Source organism: Natator depressus, chromosome 1 (assembly GCF_965152275.1).
Source record: "Natator depressus isolate rNatDep1 chromosome 1, rNatDep2.hap1, whole genome shotgun sequence".
NCBI lineage: Eukaryota > Metazoa > Chordata > Testudines > Cheloniidae > Natator > Natator depressus.
The window spans coordinates 99,630,349-99,646,596 of record NC_134234.1 but is presented as its reverse complement, the minus strand read 5'-3'; the positions used below and the strand labels follow the sequence as shown (position 1 = coordinate 99,646,596).

General features: G+C 42.9%; 1 protein-coding gene across 6 annotated transcripts in view; it reads left to right on the top strand.

Annotated features, from left to right (window-relative positions):
* Positions 1-10,837: 10,837 nt before the first annotated feature.
* Positions 10,838-16,248, top strand: part of TMTC4 (transmembrane O-mannosyltransferase targeting cadherins 4) — a 61,442-nt gene continuing 56,031 nt past the window's right edge. The window contains exons 1-2 of one of the 6 annotated variants that reach the window (XM_074963122.1): positions 10,838-11,508; positions 15,199-15,414. In XM_074963122.1, the coding sequence (XP_074819223.1) occupies positions 11,443-11,508; positions 15,199-15,414 (282 nt within the window). In that variant the 5' untranslated portion in view covers positions 10,838-11,442. Of the gene's footprint in view, positions 11,509-12,093; positions 12,190-12,381; positions 12,655-13,607; positions 13,702-15,198; positions 15,415-16,248 lie in introns of those variants that run through there. The other 5 variants (XM_074963103.1, XM_074963109.1, XM_074963137.1 and 2 more) reach the window with 5 other exon arrangements.

The following is a 16,248-nucleotide window of genomic DNA, read 5'->3' as shown; positions in this document are numbered from 1 at the left end:
TAAAGAACCAGTGCTGCACTAAGGCAAATGTTTAAAAATACACTTCATGGAACTTACTGGGACAATATAATTGGAATTATTGTCTGTTATAATAAATGTCTGGGGTATTAATTTTGTCTTCCTTTCTTCTCCCTTTTTCCCTTCTGTCCCCTTCTTTTGAACCAGTGTGTTTAAACTTTTTTAAAACCATATGATCTCGTGATACAGTAGAACCTCAGAGTTATGAACACCTCTGGAATGGAGGCTGTTCATACTTCTGAAATGTTCATAACTCTGAACAAAACGTTATGGGTATTCTTTCAAAAGTTTACAACTGGACAGTGACATAATACAGCTTTGAAACTTCCCTGTGCAGAAGAAAAATGCTGGTTTCCCTCTATATTTTTAGTAGTTTATGTTTAACACAGTACTGTTCTGTATTTGCTTTTTTTTTTTTTTTTTGGTCTCTGCCTGAGTGTGTACTTCCAGTTCTAAATGAAGTGTATGGTTGACTGGTCAGTTCATAACTCTATGGTTCGACTGTATGTATGATTGCATATTGTTGGTTTGACTTTTTGTGGTTTTGCTGTACACTGTAATATGCCTATTACTTCATACCATGTAATGTGTTCTTAGAAAATTGTAATAAAAATACTGTTAAAATACACTGACATTCTCAGAGTTGTACAGGGTTTTAGCCTCAGTTCCCATTTAATCTAGTTTATCTGTAATGGGAATCATGAAGCTACAAACCTACAATACTCTTTGTATTTTGTACATTTACTGAACAGTAGTAGACTAGCCCCAGCTTCTGTACTTTTGCTGCATTTCTTTTCCCATTACTGTTGATTACCAAGATATTCATGAATAAATAGAAACTGTCTCCTTTCTGATTGATCTATCCCTACAGAATGGTTCATTCATTTGGAAAAATAACCTCCTGAAATTACTCCCTTGTGTTATACCAGGACAGAATTTGGACCACTGAGTCTACGATCTTGTGTCTGTAACATCATCATTGTTGCCATAGTGATGAAATGTGGTATTACTGAGGACATGATCTTGTGAGGTTCAGAGTACTTCCTCAGAGACACTCAGTATCTCACAAGATTGGACTCAAAATGACTCATGCTGGAAAGGAGGCTTTAGGAGAAAGTTAGTATGTAAACAAGTTGGGGCACAATCCTGTATGGTGCTCAGTGCCTCCTGCAATGTGGTAATCCTCTTTTACCATCAGTGACATCAGTGGCAGTTGAGAGTGCTTGGCAACTTTCATGACTGGCACTTGATCTGAGGCAGAAAACGTACATAATTATAGGGGGAAGTGAGGTTTGCCGTAGTTGTTTAGAGGTACAGCAGTGTTATACAACTTGGCTAATTAGTGAGAGCCCTAAAATGATATCATAGAGAAAGAAAACATGGAGTTCATTAACACTGGAAGGGATAGGAAGATATTTTTATACCAACAACTGGTGCCTGAATTACAATGAGCACTCTCCCATCACTTGCTCGCACTGAGAAAGCTGTATTGATGCTAGTGCGACAGTGAAAGCATTCCCTAAAATCCTCACTTCACTTGGAAGAGTAATATTACAAGAATGAAAAACAGAGACAATGGTAGCCCCCAGGACCCTCTTATATTCATAGGGTCTGCCTGAAGGTTTCTACAAAATGTTCAAAGAGCCAAACTGCTGAAAGTTCTCTTGTGTATTTGCCTGAAGGGATGGGATTGGAGTGTGTCTGTGTTTATTTCAAGCTGGTAGAGTGAAGTGTCTCTTTTCGGTTGACGTGAGTTCACTTATTTGGTGATATGTTTAAAAAAAATGTTACGAGCCCTGAAACAATGGCAATGGGATTTTTTTTTTAATACAAGTTAAATAAATGCAAGAAATTGTTGATATTGTCTTGGCTTCAATTTGGGTGGCACTAAGCCACTATTCTAATTATTTTCATTGACTGAGCCTGTTACAGAATCTAGAGCAACCCAACAATTCCACAGATGATTTGTTGACAGGGGGCTCAGAATATAAATAGTACTGAGAATGAAAGCTGATATACATGGCAGCACCTTTCTTCTGCCATGTGCTGTCGTGTCACCAATAGACTGCATTTGGCCCAAATCTGTTTACAACCATGAAACGTACTTGCAGTAATTGCAACAGAAAATGAGTTCAACTATGAAAAGAAATGTATGCATAAAGTCTACTGAATATGCGTGAAGTGAAGAGAATGCCTTTGAGAGAACTGTACCTGAAACTTCTTAGTATCTATTCCCGGTATTCCATTATATAGCTGTTAGCAGATTTGGCAAAGAAGAATAAGTATTATTATCCGCATTCTACAAATGAGGAATGGAGTCACAAATAGCTCTAATGGTTTCTCTTACTTGTGATAGGGGATGAATCAGTCCCCAGGACAGAGAAACCACAAGCAGTCTGTCTTCGTCCCTGAGCCAGACTCAGCATCAGTAGGGATGGATTTTACCATAATCCCCAGAGGGCCTATCAAACATTAAATAACTGCAACGTGTATTTACCTATAAAGGTCAAGCAGCCTGCATGGCTGACCAATACTGTTGTGACACAGTGACATAGGATAAGCTCTTCAGGGCATAGACTGTCTTTTTGTTATATGTTTTTACAGTGCCTAACACAGGGGGCCGTGTCCTGGAAGTTGTACCATACCACAGAGGTGGATTAAGCTTTTGTGGGGCAGTGGGCCCTCTCTCCTCATTCTGCCTGGAGGCCTCCCTGCCACTCCCCCCATGCTCCTGCCATGGAAATGGGGCCGGGGCACGGGCGCTTCTCCTACCCAGCCAGGGAGTGGGTTGGGGTGTGGAGGCTTCCCCCGCTCCCTGGCAGGAGACCTGGGCAGGGGGAGCAGGGCAAGCCCCCACACCCTGACCCTACTCCCCAGTAGTTGCATCAGGCAAGCAGGCGGAGCGGATTGGGGCGCAGGGGTGCAAATAATTAATAGTAACTTGTGTATTCAAAAGAGTAAAGACATTGCTTAGAAGCCAGACAAGCTGGGTTCTATTCCCAGCTCTGCCACTGATATACTGCGTAATCATGGGTAAGTCACTTTACCACTCTATTCCTCAGTTTCTCCATTTGCAGAATAGGAGTGATGGTACTTACCTTTCTTTGCCAAGCCCTTGGAGATCTCTGGATGAAAAGAGCTAAGCTAAAGCTACTTCTTTTAAGCAAATGTCATATAGCAGCCCTAAATTACCACTGAGCAAGAAAGTAGGGAAGAGTAATGGTATTTACAAGTAGCTACTTTAATTATACCGCACAATAACTCATACGCACTAAATCCCATAGTGCTTATGTGAGTAGGGACAAAAATTTGCTCATTTAATTACTGTATTCAGATTTATAGCTGTGCCTACCTAGAACTCAAGATGTATTACAAAATATCCATAAAGCACAATGATTTTAATAAAAATAACAAGGCTATCACAAATGCTGATGCTAGGGAAAGAAGCTTAAACACCTTCCTTCTGCTTTGTAGGAGATTTTGCTGTCTGTCCTCTACTGGTGCTACTCATCACCCTGCCGCAAACAGGATATATATCAGACAGAGACCAGTTTAAAAACCTTCCCTCTGCCCTTTGGGAGAATGATTTCAAATGCATATATTTTGATTTCGCATGAGTCATATACTTGGCTCTTTGGAATTAAGAATTCTGAGCCTCTATACTGTGGGATATTTTATTATATTTATTTCTCAAGTACTCCCTTATTATTTTTTGGGCTGAGTTTATAAGACTATCTTAATTTTTCCCTACTTTTTTTCCTCTGGGCTCCAATCTTGTAGCTTGGCAGTGGCAGAGGTCCACCTGCATGGAACAAGATGCAGGACTGGAGCCTTAGTTTGTAATAGAATGCTTCAAAAACAGAGAAAAGAAAGTGTATGTACACAAAAATGCATAAGGCCTGATTGACTGTTGCTCTGCACCTTGTGTAGTCATTTACACCAGTCATTACCAAATGTCATTCTTTTGACACTTATCATCCACTTTGATCTGGTTTAATGAGAATACACAAGGTGCAGAGCAACAAAGCATCAGGCCTCTTGTCTAGTCATGTACATCCATGCCATGGGAGTTCTGAATGGGTATCAAATGCTACTAAATCATTATAGTTCCATTTCTCACTCAATTTGCAATGGCGTAAATGGCTACACGTGGTGCACGGCACCAGTGAACCAGGCCCAGAACCTCCAATTTTGTAACACCAGAAAGTGTACAGAAGGCCAAATGGGTTTCCTTGTTCTATCAGTCACAGTGCCCTTCCTTGAAAGCAGTTTTAATCTCTGCTTGGGCTGTCAGAAAATTGTCCTCTATCCATTCTGTTCCTTCATCTCCTAATGTATATGACCAAACACAACTCTGGTGTACAATCAAGTTTCAGTCACTTTTAGTGAGACAGATATAGCAGTCTTTAAAACTACCTGTCTAAAAGAGACTGTTAAACTGGCAGAGAAACATAATGAATTACAAATTGTTTCTGACAGCACTGATACTGAAGGAGATGTTTTGATGAAGGATAATGCAATTCTTCATTCAAAATTTAAGCTTAAACAGATAATTTTAAATGATATCATCTTAGAATACTTGGTATTAGAATACTTAGAATACTTTCTGAGACTTTAGATGACTCAGATCTCTTTTTATCGCTTGAAACAATTTTGGGAAGAAAATCTGATCCTTCTTTGAAAATGATTAAAGCACTCCACTTTCCATTTAAATTTTCTCCTCCATTATCTGCTTTGTTCTAAACACTGATAGCTACTTTCACTTCAATATTGGGCAGGTGAGGTGAAGTGGAGAAATTTATCCTTATAATTTATTACTAATCAATAAGAGTTTATTCCTGACTACAATTTTAAAGGATACCAAATATATTTTTTAAATGAAATAAAAGGCAGGGTGCCCAAACATTAGACTGTGCAGGACATTTTGTCATATTTAGAAAATACTTAGGAGGCATGTTCATTGGGGAGAAAAACTACTGCAGTCTTATTAACTTCAGAAGCACCCAATTCGTATAGTGTTTCTTCAAGCTTCTGAAAATACATAGGTCATATGGGGCATGCTCAAAAACTTAAGATATTATTAATATAGTCACTCCCATACTAACTTTACATTCTCACATTTGCATAATCATTCTAGTATGAGTAACATACCTATCCTTAACAATATCGTGTTGTTTGTACACTTTTTTCGTTCTTACATATGCCTTTGTTCATGCCAGTCCTGCAACATTATGTTTCTAAAACAACGATGGTCTACCCATGTAGGCAGATCAACTTAACATGCTGAGAAAACTACAGAGTAGGTAGAATCTCACTCAGATATTCTTTCCCAGAAATTGCAGATTTTTAAAAAAAAAAAGTATGGTATTTAGGAACAACTGTTTTAAAATAAAGCAGTGTAGTAACACTGCTGTTAAGCCAATGGACTGGAGATAAATTCTGCAAATATAATTGATCTGAACCAGATTTGGAAGGAACTATAGAATGAACCCTTCCTAAAACAAGTATTTGCTCTGTGACTCATCTGATTAATTGAAACAGAACAGAAGGTCAGTGTGACAAGGTGATGCATTACAGATGGTGAAATAAGAGGACTGAAGAAATATACCAATTAAAATACTCTGAAAACAACAAGAAAGCAGGACTAATATGTGTTGGCCAGAACCTAAAGTGCTGTAAATCAACACGGCTCCATTGACATAAATAGAGAGAAGCTGATTTACACTACCTGAGGATCTGGCCAAGGGTGTGTAGGTATGTGTGGGTGTGTACATCTGACCAGAGCTGATAATATTAGCAGACTTACACTGAACAAATGAAATTCCGTTTACTAAACATGGATCAAAGATACACAGATGTATCAGGGTTGTGAGCAAAACAACTTGGCAAGATAAGTGTCTGATGTGAATGGCCCATTAGCAGACAAAAATAGATCAGCAAACAATAGTGTCAAATCCTCATAAAAACAATATATAATATAAGATGATTCAATTGGTATAGTCTGTCAATTGTGAGAATTTGTGCAATGGGAGAAACTGGAAATCACATTAGCACATGCTTAAATTCTATTGACTTCAATTGGACTTAAGCATGTATTTAAAGTTAAACATATGCTTAAGCATCCTTCCTGAATAAAAATGTTTTCCTGAATTGGTGCTCTGGACATCATTAATGCTAAAGAAGTTGAAGATATGTATAGGCAGAGTGACTTAGATGAGTGTTGGATTTGGGGAAGTCTACAATAGTCTTGTAGGGCAATAGTCCACAAATATTTGAAGTGTTAGCACAAAGAGGGAAAGGAATTATTTTGGATGGTTCAGCGGGGCATAACCTGTAGTAATAAGGAAAATTTAGGCTGGAAATCAATAAAATTTCCTGACAATCAATTCCATTTGTCATAAATATAAAGGGAAGGGTAAACCCCTTTAAAGTCCCTCCTGGCCAGGGGAAATCTCCTCTCACCTGTAAAGGGTTAAGAAGCTAAAGGTAACCTCGCTGGCACCTGACCAAAATGACCAATGAGGAGACAAGATACTTTCAAAAGCTGGGAGGAGGGAGAGAAACAAAGGGTATGTGTGTCTGTCTATATTTTGTCTTTGCCGGGGATAGACCAGGAATGAAGCCTTAGAACTTTTAGTAAGTAATCTAGCTAGGTACGTGTTAGATTATGATTTCTTTAAATGGCTGAGAAAAGAATTGTGCTGAATAGAATAACTATTTCTGTCTATCTTTTTTGTAACTTAAGGTTTTTGCCTAGAGGGGTTCTCTATGTTTTGAATCTAATTACCCTGTAAGGTATTTACCATCCTGATTTTACAGGGGGGATTTTTTTTTATTTCTATTTACTTCTATTTCTATTAAAAGTCTTTTTGTAAGAAAACTGAATGCTTTTTCATTGTTCTCAGATCCAAGGGTTTGGGTCTGTGGTCACCTATGCAAATTGGTGAGGCTTTTTATCCAACATTTCCCTGGAAAGGGGGGGTGCAAGTGTTGGGAGGATTGTTCATTGTTCTTAAGATCCAAGGGTCTGGGTCTGTAGTCACCTAGGCAAATTGGTGAGGCTTTTTACCAAATCTTGTCCAGGAAGTGGGGTGAAAGGTTTTGGGAAGTATTTTGGGGGGAAAGACGTGTCCAAACAGCTCTTCCCCAGTAACCAGTATTTGTTTGGTGGTGGTAGCGGCCAATCCAAGGACAAAAGGGTGGAATATTTTGTACCTTGGGGAAGTTTTGACCTAAGCTGGTAAAGATAAGCTTAGGAGGTTTTTCATGCAGGTCCCCACATCTGTACCCTAGAGTTCAGAGTGGGGGAGGAACCTTGACACCATTAGACTGTAAACCTATCTTCCAAAAAAAGTGGTGCAAGTCCTATTGCTTGGGATTTTTAAAAGGAACCCTAGAAAGAGTAGTGCTAGGGACTGTCACAGATTTGGTCAAATACCCCCTCTTGGGCACTCACCATACTGCTGCGAGGGGATCTAACTGCTGGATCCCATGAGCTCTGTCTGCCTGAACAGAGCCCAGGCACTGCCCCTGGCTTAGGGTTTCTAGGCACAATCTCAGGGTGCAGACCCTCCTTCTACCACACCCTCCTGGGGAAAGGAGACCGCATAGTCCAACAGCCCAGCTCCTGGGACCAGTGCTGATCTCCTCATACTTCCTGTGTAGCTTAAACACACCCTCTCCCAAACCCCACCTGAAGGCATGAGCCTTTTGGGTTACAGTTTACCTCTTCCAGGGCACAGGAGAGATGTAACCCATAACACAGACCGCACAGAATTCTAAAACACCACTGCTCTTTTTTAATAGCACAAAAAATGCACAGACTTATACAAAAATAACAAATCCTACACACATTTACTGTTAGGCTTATTTCGCCATTTTGTTTTTCCTTATCCTCCATATTGGTTCTCCTGCTGGTTGGCCTGTTGGTGCCCTTTCCTTGAAATCTGCCCAGCAACAGGCACATTGGTGGGAAGACTTTGGCAGGAAAGGTCACATGTAAGATCTGCCTGGCAACTTCAGGTTATATAAGAGCGCTGAGCCCTGCGCAGAGTGCTGCCTGCATGGCAGCCCATGCTTGCGTTTCAGTTCCATCAAGAAGAGAGAAGATCATGCTGGTTCCTGCTCCTGACACCTACCTTGCTCCTGTTGGCCTCCCCGTGGTTCCTGTTTCGTTGGTCTCCTGTTAGCTCCAGTCCTGTTGGTTCCATATGTCCCTGTGTGGCTCCTTGGTTCCTGTTTGGCTCCTTACGAGTTTTGTGCGGAGTGGTGAAGTAGAGAGTTTATTTCATATCCTCGTAACCCACATATGGTTAGTTTGGGGTCCAGGTGTTATGCCTTTGAGGGTGTTAACCATTGAGTTGTTTTATAAATAAAGCCCTTGTTTTATTTGTACCCTAATTATCTCTGGTGTATTTCATTTAGAGGATCACCACAGGTGATTAGATACTGATTCAAGAGATAGAAGCTGGGGAGGGAGTCTTTTATAAAGATTGCTTCCCTCTATGGTAAAGAATTTTCTGGTAACATTACCTGCTTTGGTTTCCTCACCACTCTGGAGCATTCTTTGGGCTGGGGTCAGGATCCTCTTGCTGCAGCTCATGCCTTGATAACTGAACCCTGGAGTCTCTCTCTCCCTAAGTCAATTTACTTTCTATAGCCTTGGTTGGTCTAAGAGCTAACCCATCTCCCGCAAAAGCATGACTCTCTCCCAAATCTCTCTGTGAGTCCCTTAAGTTTATATTTCCCACCAACAACACCTGGTTGCTTTGTCCACTCTCCAAACCTCTGCCTCTATAGACAAACTGGAAGAAGTGGCTTCTCCCTGCTCCAGCCAACCTCCTTAGCATATTGACCAGTCAGAGTTCGGTCATTAAAGTAAACTATTCTTCATTGAAGCTAGTCTGGGAGAGACGTGGTTACAGCTTTGTCAGCAATGGTGGATACACATTAACATAGACGCATTCCATGATACAGAAATGTTCATAGCAACTTCATAATATCAACCAGACCAGTAAGATTTACAGACAGATTCCCTGAATTGACAAAGGGATCATCCTGCATTTGCAGAGATAGAATGAAGGATCACATAGGCCTCTTCCATCTCCGACATTTTTGATTCTGTGATTCTACATTGTGTTGTGGGGATGCTGCATATACATGTAGGAAGATTGCTACAAGATTGTGGCAAATTGTGTCATGATTTTGTGATGCTGGTAGCACAGGTGGGGTGATTTGGAGTTTCAATACAAAGCCTATTAGTTTGCAAACATTCAGTCTATCTTTGTCTGTTTTCTCTTTCATAAGAATGGTAAAAAGTTTCTAAAACTCATCACAGAATCATAGAAATGTAGGGCTGGAAGTGACCTTGAGAAGTCATCAAGTTCAGCCCCCTGTGCTGAGGCAGAACCAAGTAAACCTGGACAATCCTTGACAGGTGTTTGTCCAGTCTATTAAAAACCTCTAACGACGGAGATTCCAAAACTTCCCTTGGAAACCTATTCTAGAGCTTAACTACCCTTATCGTTAGAAAGATTTTCCTATTATCTAACCTAAATCTACTTGCTGCAGATTAAGCCCATTACTTTTTGTCCTACCTTCAATGGACCTGGAGAACAATTGATCACAGTCCTCTTTATAATAGCTCTTAACATATTTGAAGATTCCCAGGTCCCTGCTCAGTCTTCTTTTCTCAAGACTAAATGTACTCAGTTTTTTTAACCTTTTCTCATAGATCAGGTTTTCTAAACCTTTTATATATATTTTTTGTTCTCTTCTGGACTCTCCAATTTGCACACATCTTTCCAGAAAAGGACACAGTAGTCCAGATGAGGCCTCACCAGTGCTGAGCTGAGTAGGACAATTACCTCATGTGTCTTACAAACAACACTCCTGTTAATGACAGGTTTCACAGTAACAGCCGTGTTAGTCTGTATTCGCAAAAAGAAAAGGAGGACTTGTGGCACCTTAGAGACTAACCAATTTATTGGTCTTTTTACTCCTGTTAATATACCCCGAAATAATATTAGCCTTTTTTTTTCAGCTGCATCACATTGTTGACTCGTATTCAATTTGTGATTCACCATAACCCCCAAATCCTTTTCCGCAGCATTACCAACCAGGCATTGTTTCCCACTTTGTAATTGTGCATTTTGATTTTTCCTTCCTGAGAGAAATATATTGTGATTATCTTTATTGAATTTCATCTTGTTAAATTCAGACCAATTCTCCAATTTGTCATGGTCTTTTTGATTTCTAATCCTGTCCTCCAAAGTGCTTGCAACCCCTCCCAGCACTGAGGTCTGTGACTGAAAAAGTGCTATATATGAGAGATCCTCACTAATTTGACACTTAATAACACAAACACCTCAGAGTAGCAGCCGTGTTAGTCTGTATCCACAAAAAGAAAAGGAGTACTTGTGGCACCTTAGAGACTAACCAATTTATTTGAGCATAAGCTTTCGTGGGCTACAGCTCACTTCATCGGAGCTGTAGCTCACGAAAGCTTATGCTCAAACAAATTTGTTAGTCTCTAAGGTGCCACAAGTCCTCCTTTTCTTTTTACAAACACCTCAGAATTTCTAACCCAAAATTAGGTGTCTCTGCTCTGCCCTTAGCAAGGACTCATGGATGACTGTAGAGAGGACTTATATTACTATGATTTCACTGTTTTTAGAAAAGATACTAGAGCATTAAACAGTATACTTGGATACATACTCTTAACTGCTTAAAATGAAAGTACACTTGAGAAATTCAGGTAAATTTCGTGATGCATTTTCCTTGCTTTCCTTTGTTCACATTGGCCCCAATACATTCATGAATGAGCTCCACAGGGGAGATCACTGCAACAACTGTCTGCCTGCACAGAGTGGTCTGCTCTTGTGGTGCTCATGGCACAATTGGGAGCTAAGTCAACAAAAACAATAAGAAAGTTAAGAGAATGGATCCCCAAATGTACTTTGTTCACTTATTTCACAAGCACATTTTACTGTCTGCATGGATCCCATTAGTGAAATTCGTAATTAACAGCTGGTGTCCTCGTCACTAGTCCAAGCAGGAGCTAGCATTGCCAACCCTCCAGGATTGTTCTGGAGTATCCACGAATGAAAAGATTAATCTTCAATTAAACATTGTCATGTGATGAAACCTCCAGGAATACATCCAACCAGAATCGGTAACCCTAGCAGGAACAGAACCTAAGCGTTCTGCTGCCCAGGGCAGATGATGTTTTCAGCGTCCCCCAGAGAGGCTGAGTCAAAAAAAAAAAAAAAAAGAAAAAAAAAAGTGGCGAAGTAGGATGGCACTCCCGAGAAGCTGGTGCCCAGGGTAACCACCCTGTTCACTGGCTCCCAGAACTGCAGCAACTGTCTGTATTATTAGTGCAATGGGTCTATAACATCTTCTTTCCCAGGATTACTTTGTGTAATGGTACGGAAGAAAACTTATTTCCACGAGGAGCGGTGCGGTGTGAGGCAAACGAGAACTAAACAGGTGAGAGTTTAAACCTTTCAGGTTCGTTCCGATTGCGAACTCCTGGGGGGCGGGGAGGGGGGAGGCCTCCTCCTGCGTGGGCGCTATTGTAGTCCCCATATAAAGCAAGGGCCCGTGATCAGCCCTGAAGCAGGGTGGGGGTGGAAGACGCTCAGTGAACGTCCAGTCCTGCCAGCCGCAGGCCGGCCAGCCCCCCCCCCGCGCTCGGCGCGCACCAGCGCAAAGGGAGCGGCGCGCACGCGCTGGGCCGCCGAGACAAAAGGTTTTTGTGAATGAGGAGCAAGCCGCAAACCAGAGGGCGGCAGCCTTGTGCGCCTGCGCGCTGCCGGCTGGGCGGCCGCATCTCTCCCCCCTTTGTGTGTAGTGCAGAGGGGTGTGGCTCAGCTCCCGCAGCCGGGCGCGGCGGGGCGAGAGCCAGCTCTGCTCCCGCTCCGCCTCCCTGGCTCGCTCCGCGGCGCGTCACAGCGGCCGCCACCAATGGGCGCAGGCCGCCGCCGGGGCGGGGCGGGGCGGGGACAGGCCGCGGGCCAATGGGCGGTGAGGATGTTTTCGGGGGCGGGCGGAAACCGAGGCGGCCCCACCCGCGCCCCGGCGGCGGCGGGCGGCGGCGCCCGGGCGCGGAGAGCGGGCAGAGTTTCGCAGCCGGGTGGGAGATGCGGCTCTGGCTCCGTCTCCTTGCAGGTAAAGCTCTGCGGGGCTCCCGGAGCAGGGCCGGGCGGTCGCGCCTGCCGCCCGCAGGGGACCGGGGCTGGTCCGCGGGGGGGGGCAGGTGCCCTGTGCCCCCGGTAGGGGGCTGGCTCTGCGCCTCGCCGGGTAGGGGGTGGGTCTGGCTCCTGACTTCTGCTGCTGCGGCGGAGGCAGCACGGAAACCTCGCCGGCGTTGCGAGCCCCGCTCCGTGGTGTGTCATTCGTGTGCTGCTCCCAGGAGAAAAGAAACACGGAAGCCGCCGCGGCTCCAGCTCTGAAAACGTGCGCGGCCAAAGCTCCCTGTACTTGCGAGTCGTGCTGTCTGCACCGGTCTCGTCCCGCTCCCTCGCTCCCCTGCCGCCGCCGCCTTCCCCAGCGGAGGAGTCCTCCTTCCTCCCCGGGAGCGCAGGGCGAGCTCTCTGCGTCTGCCTGTCCCCGCTGTGGGACTGGAAACTAGGAGTAAGTTTCCTGGTTCCTCAAACAGTGCTCGTGGCCCGCTATATTCTTATAGCGGGACCGTGTGTGGGTGTCCTGGTCTGTACAGTGCCGGAGGCGTTCTCCTGCAGGCGGAGAGGTGAATCCCTGGTTTTCTTTACCTGCATAAACAGCTGATTCCGTTTGAGACGGCACAGCCTCATTAATTCACAAATAGCCGAGTAATCTGTTCTTGTTACAGTGGAGTCTTGAGCTCTAGCGGTATGTTTAGGTACGCTGCCAGCTATCTAATGGGGTGTTGCATGTAATATTAAATATGCAACTTTCCGTCTACATGTAAAGGAGCCCCCTAGAATGATATTTTATTAGGTTCTGTGCCACACCAGACAGCAGTGAAATGGAAATATGCACTGTGACTGTACCAAAAAGAGAGTGGGTGTTGTCAGACCCCGGCAGGTATCCTCCCCCGGCATCAAGCACACAGCTGGGTCCTGTTTAAACAAACAAAACATCTGTGATATATATATGATTGTTTCTCCCCCATATTCAGGGAACATGCTTGAGTGTTTAACAGTTCTGTCCCTGTAATGGAAAACCCCACAGATTGAGCTATCCTGTATAGAGGTACTAGTAAATAATTATGGCAAATATAAATGAGAAAAATGGAAAAAAGCAGCCAGGTTAGGGGAAACTTTCTGGGAAAGGGGAATTCTGAGCAGCTGCTGAAATCTGTTTTAATTAAGTATTTTTGTAATGGCCATCACTGTCGTACGTAAGCTGTTAGTAGCAATGTATGTGCTTCCTTCTGATTAAGGGTTACACTTTTAATCTTTCATTAGATTGTAAACCAGGAGTGGATTACATTTGAAAATATATTTTGCTTTTAGTGGTGGGCCTATTCAGCTCTGTTAGATAGCTTCTTCTGAATATTTTCCTCTTTTGGTCTTTCTCAGATCCATACCACTCCACACCTGCGTCTCAGCAAATTGGGTACCACATTACAGGGCTTGAGGGGCACGCCTCAGGAGCGTGTGTGTGCGTGCATGCACACACGCATGTGTACTTACACAGGTTAGGAATGTGTAGACTGTTTCAAGGAACTTGTGTGAATTCTACTGGTAACACTGACAAGCTCTGCAAGCTGAATGGCTAAAGAGCAAGGAACTTCATCAGTTCTGTTTGCCAAGCCAGAATAGCTTGTAAACTCCACAAGACAAATAACTCATGACTTTTTCCTTTTAAAATAAATAAAACTAGGAGATCAAATGCAAAAACCCACCACTATGATTTTACCTGTGGAACCTTAAAGTCAAGAAATGCAAAACTTAAGGTTTTGACAGCATGAATAAATCTGGGTTGCAACATGTACTTACTGGTCTTTTTCCTTATTAAATCTGTATTGGATTATGTTCCTATTTTATCTTTCTGTTAGTAAGATGGGTATTATAAAATATGCGTGACGTGCTGCATGACCTAGTGAACTTTGCTGTTGGAATCTTAAGTTTGTGCTTCTTGACAAGGGTTGCCAGTCCTCCAGGACTGTTCTGGAGTCTCCAGGAATTGAAGATTGTCATGTGATGAAACCTCCAGAAATCCATCCAACCCAGACTTACAACCCTATTCTTGACTCTGATTTTTTTGAATGTCAGTTGTAGGGTCTCGTTCTCCAAGAACTCTGTGCAACTCTGTTGAAGTCCCTGTGAGTTCCACACATGGAGTCCTTGCAAACTTAAGTCCTTCATGTTGCATCAACACCGTTTTTTTTGGGTTTATTGTGCCCTAACTGGTATTCATCATCCTCAAAGAACGTTATAAATATTTACTGATCCTCACAAGGCATGTGTTTATAGAATGGGTGGTGGTATCCTTATTTGAAAAACAAGGAAACTGAGTTCAAAAAGTAGAATGACTTGCCCAAGGCTTTTGAGGTAGCATGTGTCAGAGTCAGGATTATAACTCAACTCTATGCTCAGACCATAGTCAACCATGTTTTTCTACTTTTCTCAAAAGTGAAATATAAAATTATGTCCAAAGAGGTTTTGATAACTTTTTTTTTTTAATTTTCCATTTTGCCTTAATGGATTTCAGAATTACATCTCATCACTCATGTAAGGCAGTGGTTCTCAAACTAGGGCCACCGCTTGTTCAGGGAAAGCTCCTGATGAGCCGGGCCAGTTTGTTTACCTGTTGTGTCACCGGTTTGGCCGATCACGGCTCCCACTGGCCGCGGTTCGCCACTCCAGGCCAATGGGGGCTGTGGGAAGCGACACGGGCCGAGGGATGTGCTGGCTGCCTTTCCTGCAGCCCCCATTGGCCTGGAGCGGCAAACCGCTGCCAGTGGGACCTGCGATCAGCCGAACCTGTGGACGTGGCAGGTAAACAAACTGGCCCGGCCCACCAGGGGCTTTCCCTGAACAAGTGGTGGCCCTAGTTTGAGAACCACTGGTGTAAGGTGTCGTGTTTTTCTATGCAAAACATGTTGGTATGATTTTCATTTCTTTAAGCAAAGCTAATGGTGTTTAAATGTAATTGTACATTGCAGGTTTTTTTTTTTTTTTTTTTTTTCAGAGTTGCAGCCAACATAATGCTGGAGCTCCACATTCGAAACAAGCATTTCACAGAATGGCACAGTCAGAATTTAATTTGGATCATGAAATATCATGGTTTGTGCTTCCCTCTTATTGGGCTAAAATTATTGTTGGACTCATGTCCTGCATGTGTTTTGCTAACAGCTACGATGGAGATTTTGTCTTTGATGACTCTGAAGCTATCATCAATAATAAGGTTTGTGTTTATTCTGACTTAAATTGTAGTAGAAAAAAATTAATTTAAATTGATACTGCCAACTTAATTAGGCCCCAGATTTGACTCTTGCAAAATAAGAATTTTGGGTTGAATTTCTCCTTTACCCCCTCCCTTTCTTAAAACGATCTTTTGTCTCTGCAAAGCGTTTTAAAAAGTAAGCCACTATTTATGTAAATACTGTACAAAAGCTATGCATGGCTGCTTTTTGCAAAGCAAGCAGAAGGAGCACAAGTAATCTAATGAATCCTTATTCCGAAAGGTTTATTGGCTACTTGGTTTGATGCTGGTGCACCAACAAGGACGCAGTAATGAACAAATTAATTACTTTGCCCTGGCTTAATTCTCTTTATCCAATTGAGATCCATTGGACAGCCCAGCATTGATGGTTATCAAGGTAGAGTAGCACCATCTTTTCTGAATGAAACGTGCTTTGCTCACCTGTGTACTTAGGGTGAAATTGGCTAAATTTGCGCAGTGTTGGGGCCTGATCCTGAAAACACTTCTACACGTGGATGCACATGAGACTATTTATGGACCCAGTCTTATTCCCATTAAAGTCATTGGGAGTTAATTCCACTGGGCGCCTAAATCCCCTTTGTGGATCTAACTAAGTTAGGCACCCAGGCTCCCCATGCATTGTATGGAGAGAGTCAGGAACCTAAGGAAGGGATTCACAGAAACCAGCAAGTGAGCAGGGAGTCACCTGAAGTAGGCAGTATAAAATGCCAAGGAGAGGGGCAGGGCTTAATCCTGCCCCTCAAAAATGGTTAGGTCTCCTAACTCGGGACTGGAGGGAAGTGCCTTCCTCTGCTC